At 34.5% G+C, this 27,674-nt stretch overlaps 1 protein-coding gene across 1 annotated transcript; it reads left to right on the forward strand.

The window, feature by feature from the left end:
* The first annotated feature begins 1,300 nt into the window (after positions 1-1,300).
* Positions 1,301-27,250, forward strand: LOC132726733 (uncharacterized). Its single transcript, XM_060712088.1, has 4 exons — positions 1,301-1,552; positions 14,639-14,857; positions 16,867-17,116; positions 22,422-27,250. The coding sequence occupies exons 1-4, from the start codon at positions 1,367-1,369 to the stop codon at positions 23,105-23,107; spliced, it is 1,341 nt and encodes a 446-aa protein (XP_060568071.1). The 5' UTR covers positions 1,301-1,366; the 3' UTR covers positions 23,108-27,250.
* Positions 27,251-27,674: the final 424 nt, after the last annotated feature.

Below are 27,674 nucleotides of genomic sequence, written 5' to 3' on the forward strand. Positions count from 1 at the left end.
TTGTATCTTAAGATAAATGAAATAGTTCTTGAAAATGTAACTGATCAAAAAGTCCTGGGTATTTGCATAGATAACAACTTAAAATGGCACTTGCAAATTGACTATGTTTTTAAAAAAAACTTAACGGAAAAATTGCTTTATTGAAAAAAATATCGTGTTTTTTGCACTTTGATATAAAAATATTGTTTTACAATGCATTTATATTGCCCATTATAGACTATATTATTGTATTATATGGGGTAACGGAAACACAAACTGCAAAAATAATGTTTGTAAATTACAAAAACGAATTGCTAAAATCATTTTACAGCAACCACAAAGATATCCGTCAATGAAGCTATTCGAAGCTCTTAACTGGTTACCGTTCCTTGACGAGGTCATTTAGTCTGAACTACTAGTATTTGAATTGGTTAAAGGGAGACACAGGCAAAATTTTCGTTTCTTCATTTTGATTTTTTCATTCAAATGTTATTCTGTAAATGTCAACAAAATAAATACACTACGTACGAAGTCACAGGAACAAACTTAAATTGTCTCCTTATAAAGAATAAAATGGAGGTTTCCTATCTTGACCCACGCGGGTCAGGTTAGAGCGTTAAGATTTCAAAATAGTTGTAACAGTGAACTCTGGAAACGTTAAGAGCATGTCAAATGAATGACTTTGACTTGTTTCAACCAAACAATATCCACAAGACAAGTAACTTTAAGAGTTAATTTGTTCAGGTCACATGACTTAATTGTTTTAAAACTACTCGGTGATTCTGTCTACATCTACATTTCGTTCAACATATATAGATGTATTTATGCTTCAAATCCAAATAACATTGTATATAGAATTTATACAGAAATTCATGTTGGGACTTTAACAAAAATGTCATTTAGCATTATTTTAGTATATAACATCATTTTGATATTTTTGTCAATAATTTGCCAGAGTATCTCTTTGAAAAAATCGATTAAACTTCTGTTATCTTTGTTTAATCAATTCAATATTTATTCTGCAAAAACATATACATGCCCATTACCATATGCTAAATATACAATATATCTGTGCCATTGCCAAAGTAGCTTTCCAACATTTCTTTCCTATTTTTAGCAGTAACATACAAAAAATGTGTGTTCAAACTGATGTTTTTTAATAAAAACTCCCATTAGATACTATGGAATTATATGTGCATATGTGCTTTATTAAAATATGTGGTACGAAGTCTCCATGTAAGTGGTACGAAAAATCATGGTACGAGGTCTCAATGGTACGAGGTCTCAATGGTACGAAGTCTCCAAAACTGGCGGCGCAAGTTATCCCCCTTTTTCCGTTTACCGCCATGAGTTTGAATTATTTTTTTGTAATCTGTGCGTGCTGAAAATGGATGAAGAGGACATTGAAATATTCATAAAGAATTTAAGTCTTAAACTATGTGTTTACAGTTTTGATACCCTAGTCGCAAACCCAGGGTCTTTCAGTGCCCTAGGTGAAATTAACACAATTAGTGACACAGCTCCTTGTATCGGTTATGGAAAACTTTTAGTGGATTTTCTCAAACCATTTAAGGTAGATATATTTTCAATGCCAATAGGATGTTGGAGACTTCGGCTTTGCATCTTCCGTTTTACTATTTCGTTTCACTATTGGGATGGTTTATACCAAGACGTTTCACTCCCAAAAGGCCAAATGGGGTGAAACGTCTTGAACGTCAAGTTGAAGGGAATCCGGGTCAGCTCGGCCCTAAAACATACTCGGCCCCCGAGTCAGCTCGGCCCTATTCCAACTCGGCACGGGTCAACTCGGCCCACTTTTAAAAATGGGTAAAGGACATCAAAGGACTCCTATTGTCATGGGCTATTATTATCAATCAATGTGTATGTTAAAGATACCGATTAATTAGGTGATAATTATGATTGACTCATTCATTCAAATTTGATTAGTGACCACCTGCAATTAATATGAAGCTTATGCTATTAAGTAAACACCTTTTTGTTTCATTTTTTTTTTAAATTACTTTACAAACAAAATGCATCTCAGGAAACACATTTTTATTATATCTATATTCACAGGCACAAGTATCGGACCTGGGAAGAAAAAATATGAAGTTATTTTATCAATCTGTTCATATTTTTTCTTCCCAGGTTCGATAATCGTGCCTGTGTCTATATTAATTTTATCGAATCTGCAAGACAAATAAATAACTTTTTTTTCTAAATATACTTTATTTCAGCAGAGGTACAATGTATAATTATATAATAATAATAAGATATTTCTTATTATTCATTTACCTAAACAACATGCAATGCAAAGTAAATAGGTTATAGGCCTATATATTTTTGTAAAGTGGGCCGAGTTGACCCGTGCCGAGTTGGTATAGGGCCGAGTTGACTCTTTTCCGTTGAAGGTCCGTCCATCTTATATTTTTGTCTGGATCATAAGTAAAAAGAATTTGAGATATCAACTTGAAACTTCATAGGTGGATAGATATATTAAGGAGATGTGCAGCCACAAGTGTACAAGACTATTCTTCTAATTAATCAATTATCCAGTTACCTCTCTGGCGTGGGTTTGATCCCCGTTCCCCGGGAGATGCTTTGGTAGTTACTGTCTTGCGCGGAGGAAGGTAGTCTAGTACTGGTGTAACTCTCCAGGAGCGATGGTTAGTTTTTGACAGAATGATAGACTATTATCTCCCTTACCAGTTCCTCCCCCTGACTGTTTTGGCGCAAATCTTTTCCTCGTCTGACGGTTCTAACTTCTATCCCAAATTTGAAATATGCAGACAGTTCTCCCCCATTTTTTAGGGTACGTTACGATACCGAAATCAACTTGATTTCGGTAAAGTTACCGAAATCAACTTTTCATTACCGAAATCAACTCGTAAAAACCAACCTAGTTAAAATAGTGCTATTATTTCTTCATTATTTGATGAAAAATAGTAAAATGGACTTTCAGTTAAAAAATCTATTGAAAATATTTTATTTTAATGATGTTATTAACAAAATGTTATTATTGAGTTACTTCCCTTTGTTCTAAACAACCCGTTATATATGTGTTTAGCATTACCGAAATCAACTCGTAAAAACCAACCTAGTTAAAATATTGCTATTATTTCTTCATTATTTGATGAAAAATAGTGAAATAGACTTTCAGTTAAAAAATCTATTGAAAATATTTTATTTTAATGATGTTATTGACAAAAATGTAATTATTGAGTTATGTGTTTAGCATTACCGAAATCAGCGGTGAAGTTTAAATTATGTATATAATTAGTAGATAGTAGATTAGATAACTCTTGTAGAGCTCTATTTTATAGACATATTTCTGTTTTTAAGTTTCAACCATATCTAAATATTATCAATGTTGAACGGTTTTGTAAAGATCTCACTAGGTTAAGAGTATCATCTCATAGATTGCACAGAGACTCAGGTAGATGGACTAAACCAAATAGTACACCTTTAAATGATAGAAAATGTTTTTCATGTAATGTCTTAGAAGACTAATACCATTTCATATTAGAATGCAATGTATATAATGATTTAAGAAAAAGTCTGATACCGCCATATTAGCATGCTATATATCTGCACGTGATTGTCGTGCATAACAATTTTCTAAATAAAATCGTATTTTTAAAAAGCTATGATCGGACTATGATGGAAAAATAAAATATTCTGTAATATGAGTTAAAGATAATTATAAATTTTGTACATGTTTATGTTTTATGAAGAAAAAATATCCAACTTCAACCGGAAGGTTATGATTTTCTATTATAAATTTGAATACAGATACATAATTCGACTGCTCTAAAAATGTTCCATAAAAATTGTATGATGTATCAGGCAGTAAAATTGGAAATTTGAAAGTTTGTGTCTTTCTTTTATTGAACAGTACGTTTAACTATATATTAACAAATCACTAGCATATGTTATGGGGACTCTTTATTATAATATTTTTATATTTTAGTCATTTATTTAAATGTTTAATAGGAAATAAACAGATAGTTCATTATAATCTACATACAATATATGTCAACTGTACCTCCTGTCTTAATTACTTCACACCTTACTTAATACAGTAATACACAGCATGTCATATCGTACAAGTTACAACATTTCATAATTGAAATTTGTCAGTAAAAAGTGTTCCATTTTTTTCATCATATAAATATATACCAGTTATTCCATAAATTTATGCTGTTTACAGATATGAAATTTAAAATGATTTTAAATCGATCAACATAAAATCATGACTTAACACTTTTTCAATAGGTAGAATATGTAGTTAAGTATCCGGGACATCAAAAAATTGCATACATTTTTTGAACAACTGATGTGCAATTTGGTAATAATAATAATATCAAACCACCTTGTCTCATATACCGAAATGTTTTCTACGGAAACGTTTAGCGACCACCCCTACAAATTAGTTAAAACCGGTCTTTTGACAATTTATTATGCCCCCATTTCGAAGAAAAGGGGGTATATTGCTTTGCACTTGTCGGTCCGTCGGTCCGTAGACCAAATGGTTTCCGAGTGATAACTAAAGAACCCTCAGGCCTAGGAACTTCAAACTTGGTATGGTGATTGGTCATGACCAGTAGATGACCCCTATTGATTTTGGGGTCAAAGGGTCAAAGGTCAAGGTCACATTGACCTTGTAAGCAAAAACGGTTTCCGATCAATAACTAAAGAACCTTAAGGCCTAGGAACTTCAAACTTGGTATGGTGATTGGTCATGATCAGTAGATGATCCCTATTGATTTTGGGGTCAAGGGGTCAAAGGTCAAGGTCACATTGACCTTGTAAGCAAAAACGGTTTCCGATCAATAACTAAAGAACCTTAAGGCCTCGGAACTTCAAACTTGGTATGGTGATTGGTCATGATCAGTAGATGATCCCTATTGATTTTGGGGTTAAGGGGTCAAAGGTCAAGGTCACATTGACCTTGTAAGCAAAAACGGTTTCCGATCAATAACTAAAGAACCTTAAGGCCTAGGAACTTCAAACTTGGTATGGTGATTGGTCATGATCAGTAGATGATCCCTATTGATTTTGGGGTCAAGGGGTCAAAGGTCAAGGTCACATTGACCTTGTAAGCAATAACGGTTTCTGATCAATAACTAAAGAACTTTAAGGCCTAGGACCTTCAAACTTAGTAGGGTGATTGGTCATGATCAGTAGATGACCCCTATTGATTTTGGGGTCAAGGGGTCAAGGTCACATTGACCTCTTGGGTAAAAACGGTTTCTGATCATTAACAAAAGAACCCTTAGGCCTAGGAACTTCAAACTTGGTATGGTGATTGGTCATGACCAGCAGATGACCCCTATTGATTTTTGGGGTTAAGGGGTGAAAGGTCATCTCACATTGACCTTGTAGGTAAAAACGATTTTTGATCAATAACGAAAGAACCCTTAGGCCTAGGAACTTCAAACTTGGTATGGTGATTGGTCATGACCAGCAGATGACCCCTATTGATTTTGGGGTTAAGGGGTCAAAGGTCAAGGTCACATTGACTTTGTAGGTAAAAACGGTTTCCGATCAATAACGAAAATAACCTTAGGCCTAGGGACTTCAAACTTGATATGGTAATTGGTCATGATCAGTAGATGACCCCTATTGATTTTAGGGTCAAGGGGTCAAAGGTCAAGGTCACATTGACCTCTTAGGTAAAAACGGTTTCCGATCAATAACTAAAGAACCCTAAGGCCTAGGAACTTCAAACTTGGTATGGTGATTGGTCATGACCAGTAGATGACCCCTATTGATATTGGGGTTAAGGGGTCAAAGGGCAAGGTCACATTGACCTTGTAGGTAAAAATGCTTTCAAATCAATAACTTAAGAACCCTTTGGCCTAGGAACTTCAAACATGGTATGGGGATTGTTCATGACCAGCAGATGACCTATTGATTTTGGGGTCAAGGGGTCAAAGGTCAAGGTCACATTGACCTTGTATGTTAAAACGGTTTCCGATCAATTAACTAAAAATGCTTAGGCCTAGGAACTTCAAACTTTGTATGATGATTGGTCGTGACCAGCAGATGACCCCTATTGAGTTTTGGGTCAAGGGGTCAAAGGTAAAGGTCATGACCAGTAGATACTTGATAACCCTTATTAATTGTTTGATCACTGGGTCAGAAGTCATGCATAATAACCTTTTCACATGACTTATTGGCTGCTGATAGGGGGCATACATGTTTTACAAACATATCTTGTTTAATATAAAATTATATTTTTACCAGCTTACTAGATCTGAAATATGCATAATATAGAACAATAAAAAAAGTCTTTTGATACATATTATATAGGGATGGTCGCTATACGTCATTTTATAATAAACTGTAATGTATATTTTGTCTTAATGGAGTCAAGCAGCTTAATTTAATTTCATGTAAAATAATTATGTCTAATTATGTTGTTTGGATACTTTAAAGTTTCCATGCGCCGACGTATATTAAAGGAATGCGGTTAACGAGTATGTTAATTATGTCAACTAACACCTCCATTGTCCGAGCATGTGTATGCTTGCTCCTTATTAGTAAAGGTGTTATGATGAATGGCTACCGCTACGTCTTTTTATTTTAATCAAATCATAATCATTGGATTTAAATTAAATTCTGTGATAATTTCCAATCAACTATTTTAATAGTGATCTAAATTAGGCGGATAACTTTAAACACAGTTTTGTTTAATCTTGTATTTTGAAATCATTAAGAAACATCAAAGAGATGATACGCTGCAATGTTGTCTTACTTAACATTGAAAATAAGCGATATGAATTCAAAGTTTAAAACTCACTCAAATACCTTTTTCATAGACTTCTGAAATTCATGCAAATATTTTAGGGGTTGTTCTCATCTTTGAAATGAAATCCGATTTGATTTCGGTAATGCAACACATTAATAACAAGGGAAGTAATCATGATATAATATACATATCCGTCTATAACATCATCATTTTTTATAATTAAATATTATTTTCCTATGTTTATGGTTCAGTTTGAATGATTTTTATATTAATTAATTAAACAAGATCTATGAAAATGTTTATTTTAACTTTTACAAGCCGATTTCGGTATGGTAACATATATTTCGGTTCGAAGTAATCTTGATATATAGGTATTTGTTTTCTAATTTCATAATTATTAATTATTTCGAACTGATTTTTTTTTCATGAATGTCAAACTAAACCTATTGTAATAGATTTTAATGAAAAAAATATAATAGAACGCTAAATTGTGATTTAACAAGTCGATTTCGGTATTGTCACATATATTTCGGTTCGTGACAAATCAGGGAATAATCTTGATATTTAGTTATTTGTTTCTAATATCATTATTAATAATTATTTCAAACTGATTTTTTGCATGAAAGTCAAACTTAACCTTTTGTAATTTATAATAATGAAAAAAAATATAATAAAACGCTTAATTGTGATTTTATAAGTTGATTTCGGTAATGAAAAGTTGATTTCGGTAACTTTACCGAAATCAAGTTGATTTCGGTATCGTAACGTACCGCATTTTTAGCTCACCTGTCACAAAGTGACAGGGTGAGCTTTTGTGATCGCTTTTCGTCCGGCGTCCGTCCGTCCGTCGTCCGTCCGTAAACTTTTGCTTTAAATGACATCTCCTCATAAACCACTGAGCCAATTTCATCCAAACTTCACAGGAATGTTCCTTTGGTGGTCACCTTTAAAAATTGTTCAAAGAATTTAATTCCATGCAGAACTCTGGTTGCCATGGCAAGCGAAAGAAAAATCTTTAAATATCTTCTTTTAAACAACCCTAAGAGCTAGAGCTTAGATATTTGGCATGAAACATCTTCTAATGAGTGTCTACCAAGTTTGTTCAAATAAAAGCCCTGGGGTCAAAATTGGCCCCGCCCCGGGGGGTCATTGATATTCCCTATATGCATATAGTAAAAACTTAAAAAATCTTCTTTTAAAGAACTGTAAGAGCTAGAAATAAGATATTTGGCATGGAAACATCTTCTAGTGAGTGTCTACCAAGTTTGTTCAAATAAAAGCCCTGGGGTCAAAATTGGCCCCCGCCCCGGGGGTCATTGATTTTCCCTATATGCATATAGTAAACACTTAAAAAATCTTCTTTTAAAGAACTGTAAGAGCTAGAGCTTAGATATTTGGCATGAAACATCTTCTAGTGAATGTCTACCAAGTTTGTTCAAATAAAAGCCCTGGGGTCAAAATTGGCCCCGCCCTGGGGGGGTCATTGATTTTCCCTATATGCATATAGTAAAAACTTAAAAAATCTTCTTTTAAAGAACCGTAAGAGCTAGAGCTTAGATATTTGGCATAAAACATCTTCTAGTAAATGTCTACCAAGTTTGTTCAAATAAAAGCCCTGGGGTCAAAATTGGCCCCGCCCCAGGGGGTCATTGATTTTCCCTATATGCATATAGTAAAAACTTAAAAAATCTTCTTTTAAAGAACTGTAAGAGCTAGAGCTTAGATATTTGGCATGAAACATCTTCTAGTGAATGTCTACCAAGTTTGTTCAAATAAAAGCCCTGGGGTCCAAATTGGCCCCTCCCCAGGGGGTCATTGATTTTCCTTATATGCATATAGTAAAAACTTATAAAATCTTCTTTTAAAGAACCCAAAGAGCTAGAGCTAAGATATTTAGCATGAAACATGTTCTAATGGGTGTCTACCAAGTATGTTCAAATAAAAGCCCTGGGGTCAAAACTGGCCCCGCCCCGGGGGTCATTGATTTTCCTTATATACATAGCAAAAACTTAAAAATCTTCTTTGAAAAAACCCAAATAACTAGAGTTTAGATATTAAGCAGGAAACATCTTTAAGTAAATATCTACAAAGTTTGTTCAAATAAAAGCCCTGGGGTCAAAACTGGCTCTGCCCGAGGGGTGTCATTGTTTTTAACTATATGTGTATAGTAAAAACTTAAAAATCTTCTTTTAAAAAACCCAACAAGCTAGACCTTAGATGTTTAGCATGAAACATCTTCTTATGGGTGTCTACCAAGTCTGTTCAAATAAAAATTTGCGGGGGGGGGGGGGCTATATACAGGTGAGCGACCTCAGGGCCATCATGGCCCTCTTGTTTATATTTGTTATCTTTTTACTGTAGTTTTGACTTAATCTAATAATATTTCTAAATGAAGATTATTAAAAGAATGTGTTTAATATTAAGTGCAATTGTTTTATGTTTATCAGCTGAAAAGTGTTTGTAAAATTAACACCTTTTTTCTTTATTTTAATCCTATCCACAGACACTGAGCGTGTGGAGCTCAAAACGCCTTTAAAATCCAAATAAAATGCATCTTTGTCAATCCCAGCTCATGTACTGATCATATATATAAAAAAAAACTTAATACAAGCCGTTACAAAACGGCTTATATTTAGATTTTTTATATATATGATCAGTACAAAGTAACATGTGCAGGGATTGACAAATATGCATTTTATTTGGATTTTAAATGTGTTTTGAGCTCAACACCCTCAGTGTCTGTGATCCTATCAACACCTATAGATTTATATATATTTTTATATTGGACAGTGATATATAGGACATAATATCGTCACCTTAATGCAAGAACTCAATATCTGCTTCTTTATCTATATGCAGTTATTGAGTTTTTGCACTAAGGTGACGAATTATAGGGGTTACTTTTGTCGGTGGCGTCGTTGTCGGTGTCCCCTAAAGCTTGTCCGGAGCATAACTCAGTCACTATAAGTCTGATTGACTTCAAACTTGGTATGCATGCTTCTTTCAGTAACCGGAAGTGCAGTGCACAAGGACCGTACACTGCAGTTCTTTATTTTTATATGCCCGAAAGAATTTTGGACATATTATGTTATACCCCCTGGCGTCTGTCCGTCCTTCCGTTGGTTTCTGGAGCATAACTTAAGTTCCATTTGGCCCACAATATTCAAACTTCATAGGATGATTGTCCATATTGGGTAGAAGACCCCTATTGATTTTGGGGTCATAAGGTCAAAGGTCAAGGTCACTATGACCTTAAAACTGAAAACGTTAGCAATTTGGTTTCCGGAGCATAACTTAAGTTCCATTTGGCCCACAATATTCAAACTTCATAGGATGATTGTCCATATTGGGTAGAAGACCCCTATTGATTTTGGGGTCATAAGGTAAAAGGTCAAGGTCACCATGACCTTAAAACTGAAAACAGTTTCCGGAGCATAACTTAAGTTCCATTTGGCCCACAGTGTTCAAACTTCATAGGATGATTGTCTATATTTGGTAGAAGACCCCTATTGATTTTGGGGTCATAAGGTCAAAGGTCAATGTCACTATGACCTTAAAACTGAAAACAGTTTCCAGAGCATAACTTAAGTTCCATTTGTCCTACAGTGTTCAAACTCATAGGATGATTGTCCATATTTGGTAGAAGACCCCTATAGATTTTGGGGGTCACAGGTCAAAGGTGAAGGTCACTATGACCTTAAAACTGAAAACAGTTTCCAGAGCATAACTTAAGTTCCATTTGGCACACAGTGTTCAAACTTCATAGGATGATTGACGATATTGGGTAGAAGACCCCTTTTGATTTTGGGGTCACAAGGTCAAAGGTCAAGGTCACTATTACCTTAGAACTGAAAACAGTTTCCGGAGCATAACTTAAGTTCTATTTGGCCCACAGTGTTCAAACTTCATAGGATGATTGTCCATATTGGGTAGAAGACCCCTATTGATTTTGGGGTCACAAGGTCAAGGTCACTTTTACTTAGAAATTGAAAACAGTTTCTTGAGCATAACTTTAGTTCCATTTAGCCCACAATATTCAAACTTCATAGGTTGATTGTCCATATTGGGTAGAAGACCCCTATTGATTTTTGGGTCACAAGGTCAAGGTCACTATTACCTTAAAACTGAAAACAGTTTTCGGAATATAACTTAAGTATCATTTGGCCTACTGTGTTTAAACTTCATAGGATGATTGTCCATATTGGGTAAAAGACCCCTAATGATTTTGGGGTCACAAGGTCAAAGGTCAAGGTCACTTTTACCTTAGAATTGAAAACAGTTTCTGGGACATAACTTAAAGTTCCATTTGGACCACAATATTGAAACTTCAATGGAGGATTGTTATTTGAAGGAGGTAATACTTTATTTTAGTCCCATGTCTTACAAATGCTTCATCTTTACTAAAAAAAACAAACACTTTCGGGCATATAATGCTCCGCCTAGCGGTGCTCTTGTTGAGTTATTGCCCTTTGTTAATTTTCATACTTTAATTTTGTCGGGGCCATTTCTCTTCAACTTAAAAAGCTATGGACTTGAAACTTCATAGGATGATAGATCTCATTAAGAAGAAGTGCAGTGCACAAGAATCGGTACTCTGCATTTCTTATTTTTTGAGTTTTGGCCCTTTGTTAATTTTCATACTTAATTTTTGTTCGGTCCATTTCTCAGAAAGTATAAAAGCTATGGACATGAAACTTCATAGGATGATAGATCTCATTAAGAAAAAGTGAAGTGCATAAGAACTGATACTCTGCATTTCTTATTTTTTGAGTTATTGCCCTTTGTTGATTTTCTTACTTTATTTTTGTCCTGGTATTTCTCCTCAAGTATGAAAGCTATGAACATGAAACTTCATAGGATGATAGATCTCATTAAGATAAAGTCCAGTGTACAAGCACCGGTACTCTGCACTTCTTATTTGTGAGTTATTACCCTTTATTAATTTTCATACTTTATTTTTATCCAGGCTATTTCTCATAAATTATAAATGATATGGACTTGAAACTTCATAGAATGATAGATCTTATTGATAAGAAGTGCAGTGCACAGAAACTGCTGCTCTGCACTTATTATTTTTTGAGTTATTGCACTTTGTTAGTTTTCATATTTCATTTTTGTCCTGGCCATTTCTCCTAAACTATATTGTTAACAAGTGACACATCTGACTTTCGGAGTTCTAGTTCATTGTACAAAAGTATAAAATTCGGCAATTTAAATTCATTATTCATTTCTTGCTTACAATTTTTATTCTTATTTATTAAAAAAACAACAACAAAAAACAACAACAACACAATAATTTATATCTTATGATTATCCTAATCAAGTAAATTATTCATTAATTATTTTCAATGACTAAACACATTGAAAAGTATACTGTGGAACGTCGCGAAATGACCTATACTGTGTCAGTGTGACATAAAACCCAATCAAAACAAACAAACAAACAATAAAATATTTTTTCTCTAATGTATATCAATGATAATAAACTGACCCATTTATTGTTGCTGATAATAACAAAATTGAAACTTGAATAAAACATATAAATACTTCAATAAAGTATTTTTCCTTCTAATTTATATCATTTAATATTAAGTTTACCCATTTATTTATCATCTTAATACTGTAATAATAATGTTTAAATAAAAATAAGAATGGGGAGGAACTGTATAATTATTTGGAAATATGCAGACGGTTCTCCTCCAAAATAAGGAGAGAACCGTCAGGGAGGACACGTCAGGGGAGGAACTGGTAAGAGAGAGAATAAAGTCTGACTACTACCTTTTTGAGATATTGCCCTTTGTTTTTTTCCATCCAGAGCATTTATAAATCATAAACTCTTTGAGATATGATCAGCTCTGATAGATCTCATTCAGGGGAAATGCATTGCACAAGAACGTTAACTCTACCCTTTAAATTTTTTTCAGTTATTACCCTTTGTTATCTTTCATTTTTAATTTTTGTCCTGAGTGAAGCATAACTCGAAAAGTCTTTGAGATAGCAATCTGAAACTTCATAGTGGATAAATCTTTATTATTGAGGTGGAGTGTAGTGCACAAGAATGATAACTGTACCCTCTTTAATTTTGAGTTATTGCCCTTTATTAGTTTCATGCTTAATTTTCATCATGACCGGCTTAACTCAGAAGTATTGAGTTGACAACTTAAAACTTTATAGTTTCACAGATTTTAATTCATTAGGAGAGCATTTCACAAGAATGATAACTATACTCTATAATTTTTGAGTTCTTGGCCTTTGTTTTTTTCATGCTTGATATTTGTCTACACCACAACTGAAACAGTATTTGAGATATCAAGTTGAAAATTCATAGACAGATAGATCTTATTGTGGAGGAGTTTATTGCTAAAGAATAATAACTCTTCATTTCATTATTTTTATAATATTGCCCTTTGATACTTTTCTTCCATATTTTTGTCTTTTAAAGATAATAATTTGGATGCATCTTAGTAAGGAAGACTACAGTATTCAAGAGTATACAACTCTCAGTTTCATTATCTTGTAGTTATTGCCCTTTTTATTTTGCATTCATAATTTGTCAAGGCAATAGCACTTAACAGTATTTAAGATACCATTTTGCAACATCATAGATGGGTAGATTTCATGGAGGAGTTGTGCAGAGCATAATAACAAGAAGTTTTCTCTTCATAATTATTTACTTATAGCCTTTTGTTATTTTTCATGTTTATTTTTTTTTATTGCTGTTCTTGTCTGAAGACTTTAACATTGACCATACTTTTTTCATTACCGAATGCCCTAGGCAGTCATCGAATTTAGCACTAGCCCGATGGCCCATGGCCAGTGAAAATAAGGTCGGGCTAGTGTAATTCAATGACTGCTTAAGGACCTAGAAGTTGAGTTAGGAACCCAGGTGAACACCCCAAGCAGGTACTATGAACCTTCTATGGATGCCATGCAGTCACAGTATAAATGCACAAAAATTGTTTTGCATGTAATTGATGACTGTATGGCAACCCTAGGGTGTTTGTAGAATGTCTAAATGGTTCTTTATACGACTATGGCGTTTCCAGGGTGACTCAGGATGCAATGTGAACCTGGCAAGAGTGCCGTCATTATAGTACCCCCCCCCCCCCCCCCGAAAGCACTAAAGATGCTGTATGATCGTATATAAACTCCATTAGCAAGCCCTTTGATTGCCATGTAAATGCTGTACAAATGCCATGAACATACAAATGTAGTTGTAATGCACAGTATAAGCAAGATGCCAGTGACGGCTAGCAGAAATTTGCAATTTTGTCAAAATAAGATACTAGGGTTCCTTAATCATTATCACACATGTCATTCAGCACTGTACTCTAATGCTAATATTTCATAGATTATGTCCCTTATTAATAGAAGCTAGCTAATCACTCAAATGATAGCTCTGAGTTTCATGGACAAGGTAAAAATCTTTCCGCTTGATTTACATCAAAAGAAATTACTGGAGTAAATTACCACTGAATGGTCTCTCTTTCCTCATTGTGCTCATGTATTATTGTACTCAAAGTGATTGATAAATTATACTTCTTTATCAAAATGGTTATATAAATTATATAAAAATGGGAGATTTTTTAAGACAGAGAGGAAAAACCATTTAGTGTATGGAATGTACGAAATTAGCCACTGTACAAATTAAACAACCTCTACCAATCGGAAATTAAGACGTCATACAATGATAAGCCAATCAAACACATAGCTGTTTACAAATACCCTTAGATAGTTCTTCGATGTTTCATAGACATGCTGCCGCATTAATATTAATTATGTATCAAGCCAGGGAGAAGTAATGCACATGAAGTTACATGCAAAACAGTACGAAATTAGCCAAACTCACTCTACCTGTTGTTGTACTAAAAATGCTTTTAATGAAAACTTTTTGCAACTTTTCAGGAAAAAAAGATGTTGAAAAGAAAATTGAGCAATTGCAGTGATACTGAAGCACAAGAAAGAATATTGAAAAATAAGAAATCTGATGTACATGAGACCGAAGTAACAGATACTGAGGATTTGCACAGTGAACAGGAGACTGCAGGAGCTTCATGTATGGGTGATCATTCAGCCAAACAGAAAAATTTTCAAGAAGAGAAAACAGAGGATGAGACCGACAAGGTCAGGATATTTCAAATTGTACATTTGCTTTTAAAATGTGAGTTACTGATACATGGAAAGCCGGAGTTAAGCCTTGGATTGAAGCATTTTAGATAACATGTATGATGAACGTGAATATAATACAACAAGAGGGCCATAGTGTCCCTGAATCGCTCACCTGGAAAATGTACCCTGGGTTGAGATTTCGAGTGCAAACAAAATCATGAACAAGAATGCATTTGTGAAAATGCAATGTGATCGCAAGTAGATTTATAAAGTTTTTCCAATATTTGCCAGTGTAAAAACAAAATTAATGACCCCCCAGGGCTTGGCCAATATACCCTGTTGCCACAATTTGAACAATCATGCTAGAGGTCTACTAGCGGATGCTACACAACAAGTATCTAAGCTCTAGGTTTCTCACAAAACTTTTTTAAAGTGTTATTTTTCTGTCTGTAATAATGTTGACCGTCGAGGTCATGTTACTGAAGTTTGCTAAAATTGGTGTATTTTTGTTATTAACGGACAGATTAATAATTGATACATAGACTAAACAAAACTTATGACAAAACCGACATGTTGCAAAATTTATGGTGACCTTGACCTTGAAAAGACTTGACAATCAAGGTCTTATTATTGGGACAAAAATAAAATTGTTTGTTTCCCCTTCCCGACTCATTAAAATTAGGGTTGGGTAGGTAGGTAGTAAATTATTACTTTTTATATGTGCATAATAATAAATAATCTGCATATATGTATAATGAACTATTGAAATTAATTTATTAAGTGCAATAGTATAATTACGTATGTAAATGCATTACCATATTCACAACTGACATATGCAACAATTTATTAACTATGCTAGCTGTCTAAAATATCAGATTAGATTGTACCTATTGTACTCACTCTAAAAGAAAGAAAAACTTTCATCCCCTAAAAATCTTTTGGGTAGGGGCAAATTTGTTGGGTAGCTAGGGAAGGGGAAACAAATTAAATTTTATTTTAGGCCTTGAATGTTGCAAAAATGGCATACCTTCGTAATTAATTGTTGAATTTGATTGATACTTGCACTTAACAACACTTGATGATAAATGCAATATGTTGACGTTGAAATGACCTTGACTGTCAAGGTCATGTTATTGAATTTTGCTGAAAATGGTGTAACTTTGTTATTAATGGACAGATTTGATTGATACTTGGACAAAACAACACTTATGACAAAACTGACATGTTGCATAATTTATGTATGACCTTGGACAGTCATAACATTGAATTTTGCTAGAATTTGTGTAACTTTTAATAATGGATGAACTTGATTAATACTGGGACAAAACAACAGTTATGACATTAAACACAAACTTTGTTATTTATGGATAGATTTGGTTCATACTTTGACATAACTGCATGTAGCCCTTAACTGTCATATTAAGAAATTCAAATTTGGCTTTGATCTTCAAATGACTATCACCAAAAAAAAGCCTCGGCAGAAATAAAGGACAGTCGAGCGTGGCCCCGGCTTGCGATTGCTCTTGTTGATAAAGTAAAGCATTTTATATACAAACTACATGTACAATTTCACTCTTAATTTTAATTGTAAGAAATTTACATGCATAAAAAGTTCAGTATTTTGGTAATAACAAATAATCTTTTAAAAGCCATTTTGACATTCATTGTTCAGTATATATAAAAGAGCAAATTAACACTTTCTGGTTTAATCCCTTCTGGCCTGACTCAGAATTGGCATCTTTCACTTAGCTGTAATTGATTTATCAACCATGTGTGTTTAAACACCTGGGAAAACACATTATGCTCAATTCTTTAAATAACAAGGTTGATAGTTTGGCTGGCTTCATCCTTTCAAAATGTAAGGGATTATCTCTATTAGTTTCTTTTACATTTTAAGAATGGCAGGTGCTGCATAACAGTTTCATTCATCAAAAAACGTGATTCTGTTGTTAAAACTCACAGTAGTACTGTAAAGACACCCACTGACTTTGTAATATTTTGGGGCGTTCTTATTTCTTTTTTAGATAGATTTCAGCAACACAGGTATTAAGAAGGCAATAGAACATCTAAATAGATTTCTGACTGATACAAATTTAAATGCACTTAGAGAAGTTATCAAGAAGTCAAGAGATGAAGGGGAACTTGAAGTTGGTCTTGGAATTCATCTTATTTCAAAGTTGGCAGGAAAAGCTTACACTAGTAAACAAAAGAGCTTTCGAAGCTGTCCATGTGGATGTAAAGAAAAACTGCCAGACAATGAAACCATGTGGATAGGTAAGTTGTATATAATTATAACCCCCCACAACGAAGTTGTAAGGGGGGGTAAACTGGAATCAGCTCATCCGTCAAGCCGTGTGGACGTCTCCCTGTGCGGCCGTCCATTGGTTTTTTCTTGTCCGCCCAAAAACCTAAGATTCCTTTGACACACAGTCTTCATATTTGGTACTTAATTGGTCATGATTAGTATATGATCCCTACTGATGTTGAGGTCACCCGATCAAGGTCACAGGGGCCTTGACTAAAAAAAGCTTTTCCACCCAATAACTAAAGATTCCTTTGACCCACAGTCTTCATATTTGCCATGGAGGTTGGCCATGACCATTAGATGACCCCTATTGATTTGAGGTCACCAGGTCAAAGGTCGGGGTCACAGGGGCTATCAATTTTTAGGTCACTGGGTCAAAGATCAAGGTCACAGGGGCCTTGACTTAAAAAAAAGCTTGTCTGCCCAATAACTTAAGATTCCTTTGACCAACAGTCTTCATATTTGGCATGGAGGTTAGTCATATTATCTAGAGGTCACTTGGTCAAAGGTCAAGGTCACAGGGACTTTGACTTAAAAAAGTTTGTCCGCCCAATAACTTAAGAAACCTTTGACCCACAGTCTTCATATTTGGCATGGAGGTTGATCATGACAATTTGGTGACCCCTTTTGATTTTGAGGGACTGGCTCAAAGGTCAAGGTCACAGTGGCCTTGACTTAAAAAACGATTTTCTGCTCAATTGCATAAGAATGCTTTGGTCAACAGTCTTCATATTTGGTATTGAGACTATAGTAGATGACCCCTATTGATTTTTAGGTGACTGTGTCAAAGGTCAAGGTCACAGGGATTTTTACTTTAATAAGCTTGTCTGCTCAAATGCTTAAGAATGCCTGTCCACAGTGTATTGATTTTGACATTTTCACATTTGAATCATGTAGAATACATAACTTAGCAATGCACTGGCTAAGTGACCTCAGATTTGGCAGGGAGGTTGTCCTTGAGCTCTAAATGGCCACTGTTGATTCTTACAAAGTGTTATCAAAGGTATTCACGCCATGTTAGTGGCAGTTCTAGTTATGATTGTTTCAAATTGCAATTGAATGTAGGAAAGCTGCTGTCTTGTCTTTTATGTATTTTTTACTTGACTATACAAAGTGTATGGAGAGCTCTCCTACTCACGTCGGCGTCCTTGTCCAGATTTTATATAAAAGTTTTTGTGCAGTCACATATTTTTATGCCTGGAAGGGAGGCATGATATAATCGCACCGTCTGTCTGTGCATCCCCACTTCATTGTGTCCGGACTGTATCTTTGTCATATATTGAGGGATTTGGAAATAACTTGGCACAAATGTCAACCACATCAACACGATGTGTTGCATCTAAGAACAACGTCCCTACATCAAAAGTCAAGGTCACAATATCATTTTGAAGTTTCACATTATCGCAGTTAGAGTAAATAAGTACACACATTCGTGTCCAGACTGTAACTTTGTCGTGCTTTGAAGGATTTTCAAATAACTAGGCATGAATGTCTACCACATCAAGACGATGTGTCGCGTTCAAGAATTACGTCTCTACCTCAAAGGTCAAGGTCACATTAACATTTTGAAGTTTCCCATTATCACAATTAGAATTAATAGGTACACACAATCGTGTCCGGGCTGTAACTTTGTCATGCATAGAAGGATTTTAAAAAGCCTTGGCAAAAATGTCTACAACATCAACATGATGTGTCGCTTTCAATAATCTTGTCCCTACCTCAAAGGTCAAGGGCTTACTACCATTTTGAGGTTCACTTTATCACAATTAGAGTTTGTTTATAGGTACACACATTCATGGCCAGGCTGTAACTTTGTCATGCATCGAAGGAATTTTAAATAACTTGGCATAAATGTCTACCACATCAAGATGATGTGTCGCGTCAAAGAATTATGTCCAAGGTCAGTCACACTAACATTTTGAAGTTCACTTTATCACAATTAGAGTTTATAGGTACACACATTCGTGTCCGGGCTGTAACTTTGTCATGCATTGAAGGAATTTTAAATAACTAGGCATAAATGTCTACCACATCAAGGTGATGTGTCGCCTCCAAGAATTACGTCCAAAGTCACACTAACATTTTGAAGTTTCACATTATCACAATTAGAATTAATAGGTTCACACAATCGTGTCCGGGCTGTAACTTTATCATGCATGGAAGGCCTTTAAAATAATGTGGCATAAATGTCTACCACATTAAGACGATATGTTGCGTAAAAGAATCACGTTCCAACCTCAAAGGTCATGGTCACACTAACATTAATCACAAATACAGTTTATAGGTTCACACAATTATGTCCGTACTGTTACTTTGTCATGCATGGAAGGATTTTAGAATTTGGCATAAATGTCTACTATATCAGCTTCAAGTTTAATAACACTTCATTTCACAAAAAGAATATTAAGCAATTAGTTACTTTTACTCTCTTTACATTTCTTTATACCTTGCTGAAAAACTTTAGGGGCATTCATCACTTTGCTTGACAGCTCTTGTTCAGGTCTGTTGCGTTGCTTAACATACTGAAATAGAGATTATTGTATCATCATATCATTTTGTAACATCCAGCCTGTATTATTATGTTGTTTTTTTGTTGTATGTAGTTGATATGCTGTATCATGCACTAGAGTCCATTTGACCTAGAGTCTTTAAACTTGATTTAATGATTGTCCTCATTTAGAGCCAGACACCTACTGATATTGCGATCAAAGGTCAAGGTCACAGGGGCCTATATACGGAAATTGTTTCTGCTCAATAACTACAGTTTAATTTGTCCTAGACCCGAAGTCCAAAAATTGTTTCCTATCAAGATTTTGAGATCTATTTCAGTTAGAACCTAGAAACTTGATATTGTAATTTAAGTTTTGATATGTAAATCATCCCTGCTACTTTTCAGGTCAAAAGGGAGCTGTGGAGGGGGAGACAAGCGCTTTTTAGAAAGCATCTTCTAGTTTGTCCTTGAACATAGACTTGTATTGCAAAATGGCATTAAAATCTAGTGACTGTAGAGTGAACTACTTTTAACATTTCTGAAGAAATTTGATTGAATGTTGGAATATGTCATGATTTCTTTATCATTATGGTAATGTTTGTATGCTGCCTTAAGTTTTAGTGCTTCCAACAACATTATATCTTATTCATTGGTTCAGTTTTGTCTACATTGACAATTTCAGCTCAAAATGGTGTGCTTTGGCATGAAGATGTTGGAAACATGACCACATATTCAATGTCAAGTGTATGTTTCAGGGGTATTAATCACCTTCAGTGGTAGTTTTAGTTTAAATAGCACTGTTTGAAGAAAAGGGGAGCTATCTTACTTAACCTTGGCAGCAGCATTGGCAGTGCATATAAATGTTTAAGGTTTTTATGACTTTTTTTATATGCCCGTTTGAAAAACGGAACATATTATGGGAATGCCCTGGCGTGTTATGTCAAATATTCAGCTCCTTGCGGCCAAGGTGAAGATTGCACATATAGGTCAAAGTTCAGATGAAAATGTGTAAAGGGACGGTTTAGTCATCATTTTTGGAGGAATTGTAACACAAATGGTCATTATCATAGACTGCAGCTGTAACACATGTAATTTAGGTCAATATAATTATGCAAGGTCAAGGTCACTAAAGATGATGAAATATTCAGAATTTGTTCTAATTTTGTCCAGAGCAGATCTCCTATACTCATGGAGGGATTTTAATGAAACTTTATTGAAATGTTCACCTCTATGAGAAGCCATGTCACGCTCGTGAACCAAGTCTCTAGGTCAAATTCCAAGGTCATACTTAGAGCCCATGGCAAAACGCTTGTCCGTAGCAAAACTTCTACATGCAAAAAGGGATTTCAATATAACTTGGCACAAATGTTCATCAATGTGTTACCGCCTCCGTGGTCGAGGGGTTAGAGGCGATGACTTCTAATCCATTTACCTCTCTGGCGTGGGTTCGATCCCCGGGAGATGCTTTGGTAGTTTAGCACAGAAGAAGGTAGTCTAGTACTGGTGTAACTCTCCAGGAATGATGGTTAGGAAACTACCCGCCTATATGACTGAAATACTGTTGGGAAAAGGCGTAAAATGATACAAACAAACAATCACCAATGTGATGCAAAGTGTCACATATAAAATTCAGGTCCCTGCGCCCAAGGTGAAGGTCAAACATAGAGGTCAAAGTTCAGATAAATATATGAAGATGTGTATAGGGACCATTTAGTCATCATTTATTGAGGGATTGTAACACAAATGGTCATTATCATGACTACAGCTGTGACGGTCAATATATGCAAGGTTAAGGGCACTAAAGTTGATGAAATATCCAGATTTTGTCTGGAGTATATCTTCTACATCTATGGAAGAATATTTATAATTCTTTTTTAGAAATGTTCACCACCATCAGATGTATTGCTCCATGCATGATTCAGGTCTCTAGATCAAAGGTCAAGGCCACTTTTAGAGCTAATTTAAAAAAACCTTATTCGGGGAAAAACTTCTACATTCATAACTTAAGGGGATTTTAGTATAACTGGGCACAAATGTTTACCATTGTGAGGCTGAGTGTTATGCGCAAAAGTCAGGCCAATGCAACCAATGTCAAGGTCACACATAGAGGTCATAGTTCATGATTAGTGTAGGGACCATTTAGTCATCATTTATTGATGGATTGTAACACAAATGGTAACTTTTATGACTTTAGAACTGGCACATTTAGGTCAATATTTGCAAGGTCAAGGTCATTAGAAATAATAAAATATTCAAATATTGTCCAGAGCATATCTTCTACATGCATGGAGGAATTTTAATGTTACGTTTTAGAATTGCTCTCAGCCATAAGGTCTTTTTCTCTTTCGAAAACTCTTGTCCTGAGATAATATAACTTGGCCCAAATGTTCATCAGTGTGATTCTGGGTGTTGTGCATTAAATTAATGCCCAAATCCCCACCAAAAGCTTTTGTTAGGGGCAGTTGTTGTCACAATGTTGCTCTTGTTTCAAAGCTTGTATTGTCAAACTCCATTGAAATATTGCTTTAATACTTACAATATTTCTTTATCAACATGAACCTAGTCATGGGGGGACATTCAATCAAGCATTTTGTAGGAAGTATGGCCCTAAATGAAGTTTGTACATTTAGAGAATGTTACAGTTTTTGTCACAACTTTTTCCATGCCTTATATTTTGAAACACCAATAACATATTGCTCAGTATTTTAGCATAGGGTCAATGCAAGGTATCATACCCTCCCATCTCTGCTTTGATGATATTGCTTGACTGTTTTCTTTTTCAGGTACAAAAGATACTTGGTATGGAGAACTTGATATTTTAGCAGGGAACCCAGCCAAAGGAGATTCTGTATCAGTGACTGTAAAAAATTATGATGGGAATCAGGAAATAGAAACACAGAAAGCTTATAAAGATAGTGACGATGAGGAAGAAAACCAATACAAGGAATCCACTGAAGAAAAGGGTGAAAGTCCTGGAGATCAAACAAACATGGAGATGGAATTTAGTGGATTAATTCAGGCACTTAATCAAGTTTCTACTCAGGCAGTTGTGTTTGCTTTTACTGAATTCAACAGGCATAAAACAATGGGACATTGTATTCCTTCAATCTACATTGATAGAAGCACTTTTCAGTATGTGATATACAGTCCTGTTGAAGATGTTCTTCTTGTTTCAAATCATATGGTGTACACCTATCCAAAAGACTTCGATAAAGAAACAGGTTATAGGCCATTTATAGTCTTATGGATAATCCTTAACCACAGGTTGTTCTTTAGAAAATGTCCAGATTTCAGAAAGCGTTTCACCAAAAGTGGGTTCCATCAGAAGATTCAGAATTTGGAAGCATACCAAAATTTGACTCAATATTCAAATGTTTTGTCTGTAGAAAGAAATTATAGTTTTGAAAATGATACTCCAAATACAATTCGCCCACCAGCAATGGAGTGGTTTCTTGACAAATGTGACTGACCTTGATTCAGCATAGGAACCCTGAAACTTTTTGTTTTCTTAATATATACAATGATTAATATTTGTAATGAACTGAAACTAAATAAAAGACAAAAATGAAAATAAAACTACAATGTTTGAATGTACAGTATACAGTCAATTGACTATGAACTTCTTAAATAATTTTTTGACCATTTATTGTTAATAGTTGAGAGTTAAAATCAATAAATATTTAAATGCTGAAAAATCATCTTAAAATAGCATATGAGTGGTATTGCTATTCTTAACTATGATTTCGTGACAGGTTTTAGGTATAAACGTTAGAAAATTCCGCATCTCGAATGTTAACATGACAATTGGTTTCACAACGGCCCGGGAAATGAATCCCTTGCTGGTAGGCTTGAATCTGGAGTTTCCGGCCTTCTCTTAAGTTTTAGTATATTTTTTAAGGGGGTCATACTTTACATGGTAATTGATGTCATAATGAACATTCACTTCAAATCTGATACCATGAATTCTGTCACACAATATATCTCAAATAGGATGAAACTATATGATTAGTAACTTTGATCTCTCTATTTGTAATTTGACGTATGAATATGTTACAACAGGGCGAGCTCTTGGTGACATGGAGAGCTTTTGTGATCGCTTTTCGTCCGGCGTCCGTCTGTCCATTAACTTTTACTTTAAACGACATCTCCTCATAAACCACTTAGCCAATTTCATCCAAACTTCACAGGAATGTTTCTTTGGTTGTCAACTTTAAAAATTGTTCAAAGAATTTAATTCCAAGCAGAACTCTGGTTGCCATGGCAACCAAAAGAAAAAACTTAAAATATCTTCTTTGAGAAAACAGCAAGAGCTAGAGCTTAAATATTTGGCATGATACATCACCTAGTCAGTGTCTACCAAGTTTGTAAAAAAGATGCCCTTGGGTCAAAATTGGCCCCACCCCGGGGGGTCATTGATTTTCCTAATTTGTATATAGTAAAAACTTAAAAAATCTTCTTTTAAAAACCCCAAATAGCTAGAGCTTAGTTATTAAGCATGAAACAACTTCTAATGCGTGTCTAGGAAGTTTGTTCAAATAAATGCCCTGGGGTCAAAATTGGCCCCGCCCAAGGGGGTCATTGTTTTTCCCTATATGTACAATGTATATAGTAAAAACTAAAAAATCTTCTTTTAAAAACCCCAAAGAGCTTAAGCTAAGATATTTAGCATGAAACATCTTATAATGGGTTACACACCAAGATTGTTCAAATATAAAGGGCCCTTGGGTTTAAATTGGCCCCACCCCAGGAGTCATTGATTTTCCTTATATGTGTATATGTGTGAAAAATCTCCTTATAAAAAACCGGTTTAGATACTAAGCACGAAATATATTCTAGTTAGTGTCTACCAAGTTCATTCAAATAAAAGGCCTGGGGTCAAAATTGGCCCCTCCTTGGGGGGGGGGGGGGTCATTGTTTTTTCCTATATGTAAAAGTAAAAACTTAAAAATCTTCTTATAAAAACCCCAAAGAGTCAGGGCTTAGATATTTATCATGAAACATCTAATGGCTGTCTACCAAGTTTGTTTCAATCAAAGCTCCTGGTTTAAAATTGGCATTCAGGCCCAGGGGCCTATATACAGGTGAGCGTTTTCAGGGCAATCATGGCCCTCTTGTTTGTAATATAGATTACCCTGTATCTACTAAAAAAAACTATTAAGATATACATTGTGAAACATTTCATACATGTGAAAATGTCATCAAAAATATTTTTCCTATTCTTAATGTAAAAAATGATATGTTCAAAATGTGTAGAACTGCCTAATTAGATGTAGATATTGCTGATTGATAATACCATATGTATGACTAAGTTAGGAAATCATATAGGTTTTAAATATATATAATGCAAATGAGATGCTGTAATGTATGTTCCCAACCATGTTACATAAGTTACTTTTTATATGTATCTTACATGATTTACAACACTTCTTTTTAAGGGGTTCAGTTATATTAGAAAAACATTTTACAATATTTCTTTTAACTATCTATATATGCTAGAAAAGGTTTATTTAATGAAAAAGTTATAATATAGTGTTTGAGAAATGTGCATTTACATACATGTTTGAAATTTTCTTTTCATTTTCACAAATATCTGGAATATAAAATGATATATTTAGTTTGAAATTTACTTACAACACTTTTCGTATTAATGTAGGTATGTTGGGTTGTATAACTCATGTGTTTGCATGCATTAATAAATTTGACATCTTCATTTACATGTAGAAGAAATGATTTGTCATAATACCCCCAAAACGAAGTTGGGTGGGGGGGTGGCTATATAGGAGTCACCTGGTGGTTGGTCTGTCCAGCGGTCCGTTGCATTTTCCTTGTCCGGAGCATAACTTGAAGACTAATGGTTGGAATTAGATATAACTTTATACAATGGTCAAGCACATTGAGAGGAATGCAGTGTAAAAGAACCATAACTTCATCTTGACTAATTACAGAGTTATTGCCCTTTATTACTTTTCCTTGTCCGGAGCATAACTTGAAAACTACTGGTTGGAATTCAAAACAAATTCATACAATTGTCAAGCACAATAAGGGGAAGTGCAGTGCATAAGAACCATAACTCTATCTAAAGTAATTACAGAGTTATTGCCTTTTGTTACTTTTCCATTGCTTTCTTTTGTCTGGACCATATCTTGAAGACTAAAAGGTGGAATTCATATAACTTCATGCAATGGTTAAGCACATTGAGAGAAAGTGCAGTGCACAAGAACCATAATTCCATCTTGACTAATTACAGAGTAATTGCCCTTTGTTACTTTTCCTTGTCTGGAGCATAACTTTAAAACTACTTGTTGGAATTCAGAACAATTTCATACAATGGTCAAGCATAATAAGGGGAAGTGCAGTGCACAAGAACCATAACTCTATCTTGACTAATTATAGAGTTATTGCCTTTTGATACTTTTCCATTGCTTTTTTGTCCGGAGCATTACTTGAAGACTAATGGTTGGAATTCAATATAAATTCATACAATGGTTAAGCACTTTGCGAGGAAGTGCAGTGCACACGAACCATAACTCCATCTTGACTAATTACAGAGTGATTGCCCTTTGTTATTTTTCCTTGTCCAGAGCATAACTTTAAAACTACTTGTTGGAATTCAATATAACTATACAGTTGTCAAGGGCATTAAGAGGAAGTGCAGTGCACAAGATCCATAACTCCATTTTGACAAATTACAGAGTTATTGCCCTTTCATACTTATCCTTGTCCGGAGCATTACTTAAAACATACTTGTTGGAATTCAAAACAACTTCATACAATGGTCAAGCACAATAGGAGGAAATGCAGGGCACAAGAACTGTAACTCTGTCAAGAGTAATTATAGAGTTATTGCCCTTTGTTACTTTTCCATTGCTTTTTTCTTGTCCAGAGCATAACCTGAAAACTGCTTGTTGGAATTCAATACTATTTCATACAATGGTCAAGTATATGGAGAGGAAGTGCAGTGCACAGAAACTATAACTTTTTTCTTGACTTATTTAAAAGATTTTGCCCTTTGTTACTTTTAATTGTCCAGTGCATAACTTGAAAATTAATGGTTGGAATTCAATGAAACTTTATACAATGATCAAGGGCATTGAGATGAAATGCAGTGCACAAGAACCATAACTCTATTTGGACTATTTACAGTTATTGCCCATTGTTACTTTTTTGTTCAGTACATAACTTGAAAACTGGTAGTTGGAATTCAGTACAACTTCATGCAATGGTCAAGCACAATGAGAGTAAGTGCAGTGCACAAGAACTATAATTCCATCTTCAGTATTTATAGAGTTATTGCACTTTGTTCCTTTTCCTTGTCTTTCTGGACTTATTACAGAGTAATTCAATAAAACTTCATCAATGGCCAACCACATTGAAGGGAAATGCAACATACAAGAACCACATCTATCTTTAATTGCCCACAACCATAACTCTATTTTAATTCTTTTACAAGGTATTCTGTTACTAATAACATCCTCATATCCGAAGCTGTCTTGCGGGGGTATTAATCACATTTAGTGATAGTTCTAGTTATGAATATTTTTATTTTATTTATATTTTGCTTGATGTTAAAGAGCCTGTATTTTTGCTTTCTTTGCAAAAGTCCATTAAATAAATAAACTAAAACTATGATAGTTGTTCTTCTGAGTCCCGCATACTACACAAGATTTATAAGTGTATATACTTTGTTTTAGAAACGTTTCACAAAAAGCCCTTCCACTTCACGGGAGTCACATTTTACTAGTATGCATGGGATGTATTTTTTATGTAGCTGGATATTATGTCTTATTCATTTCATATCTAAATGATCAATCCTTCTTGTATTAATAGTTTATAAGTTTAAATTATGAATGATGACGTACATATAAAAACATTTAAGAAAATTATTTCATATATACCGGTAATGAGTAATTTCAAAATCAAAATGCATGTCATAAAATAGTGTTTCCATTCCGAGATGTCTGAATTGTACTGTCAGTAGTAAATTTGATGGATTAACTATGACACGCACATATTTTAAACACGGTCCAAAATATTGT

This window comes from Ruditapes philippinarum, unplaced genomic scaffold, assembly GCF_026571515.1.
Source record: "Ruditapes philippinarum isolate M1 unplaced genomic scaffold, ASM2657151v2 ctg886_1_1_1_1, whole genome shotgun sequence".
Taxonomy (NCBI): domain Eukaryota; kingdom Metazoa; phylum Mollusca; class Bivalvia; order Venerida; family Veneridae; genus Ruditapes; species Ruditapes philippinarum.

Excerpts from the sequence above, each read along its gene's own strand:
- LOC132726733 (XM_060712088.1), top strand. The coding sequence starts at position 1,367 with ATGGATGAAGAGGACATTGAAATATTCATAAAGAATTTAAGTCTTAAA. Across the intron at positions 1,553-14,638 it reads ATTTTCTCAAACCATTTAAG|GAAAAAAAGATGTTGAAAAG; the intron begins GTAGATATATTT and ends GCAACTTTTCAG. Across the intron at positions 17,117-22,421 it reads CAATGAAACCATGTGGATAG|GTACAAAAGATACTTGGTAT; the intron begins GTAAGTTGTATA and ends TTTCTTTTTCAG.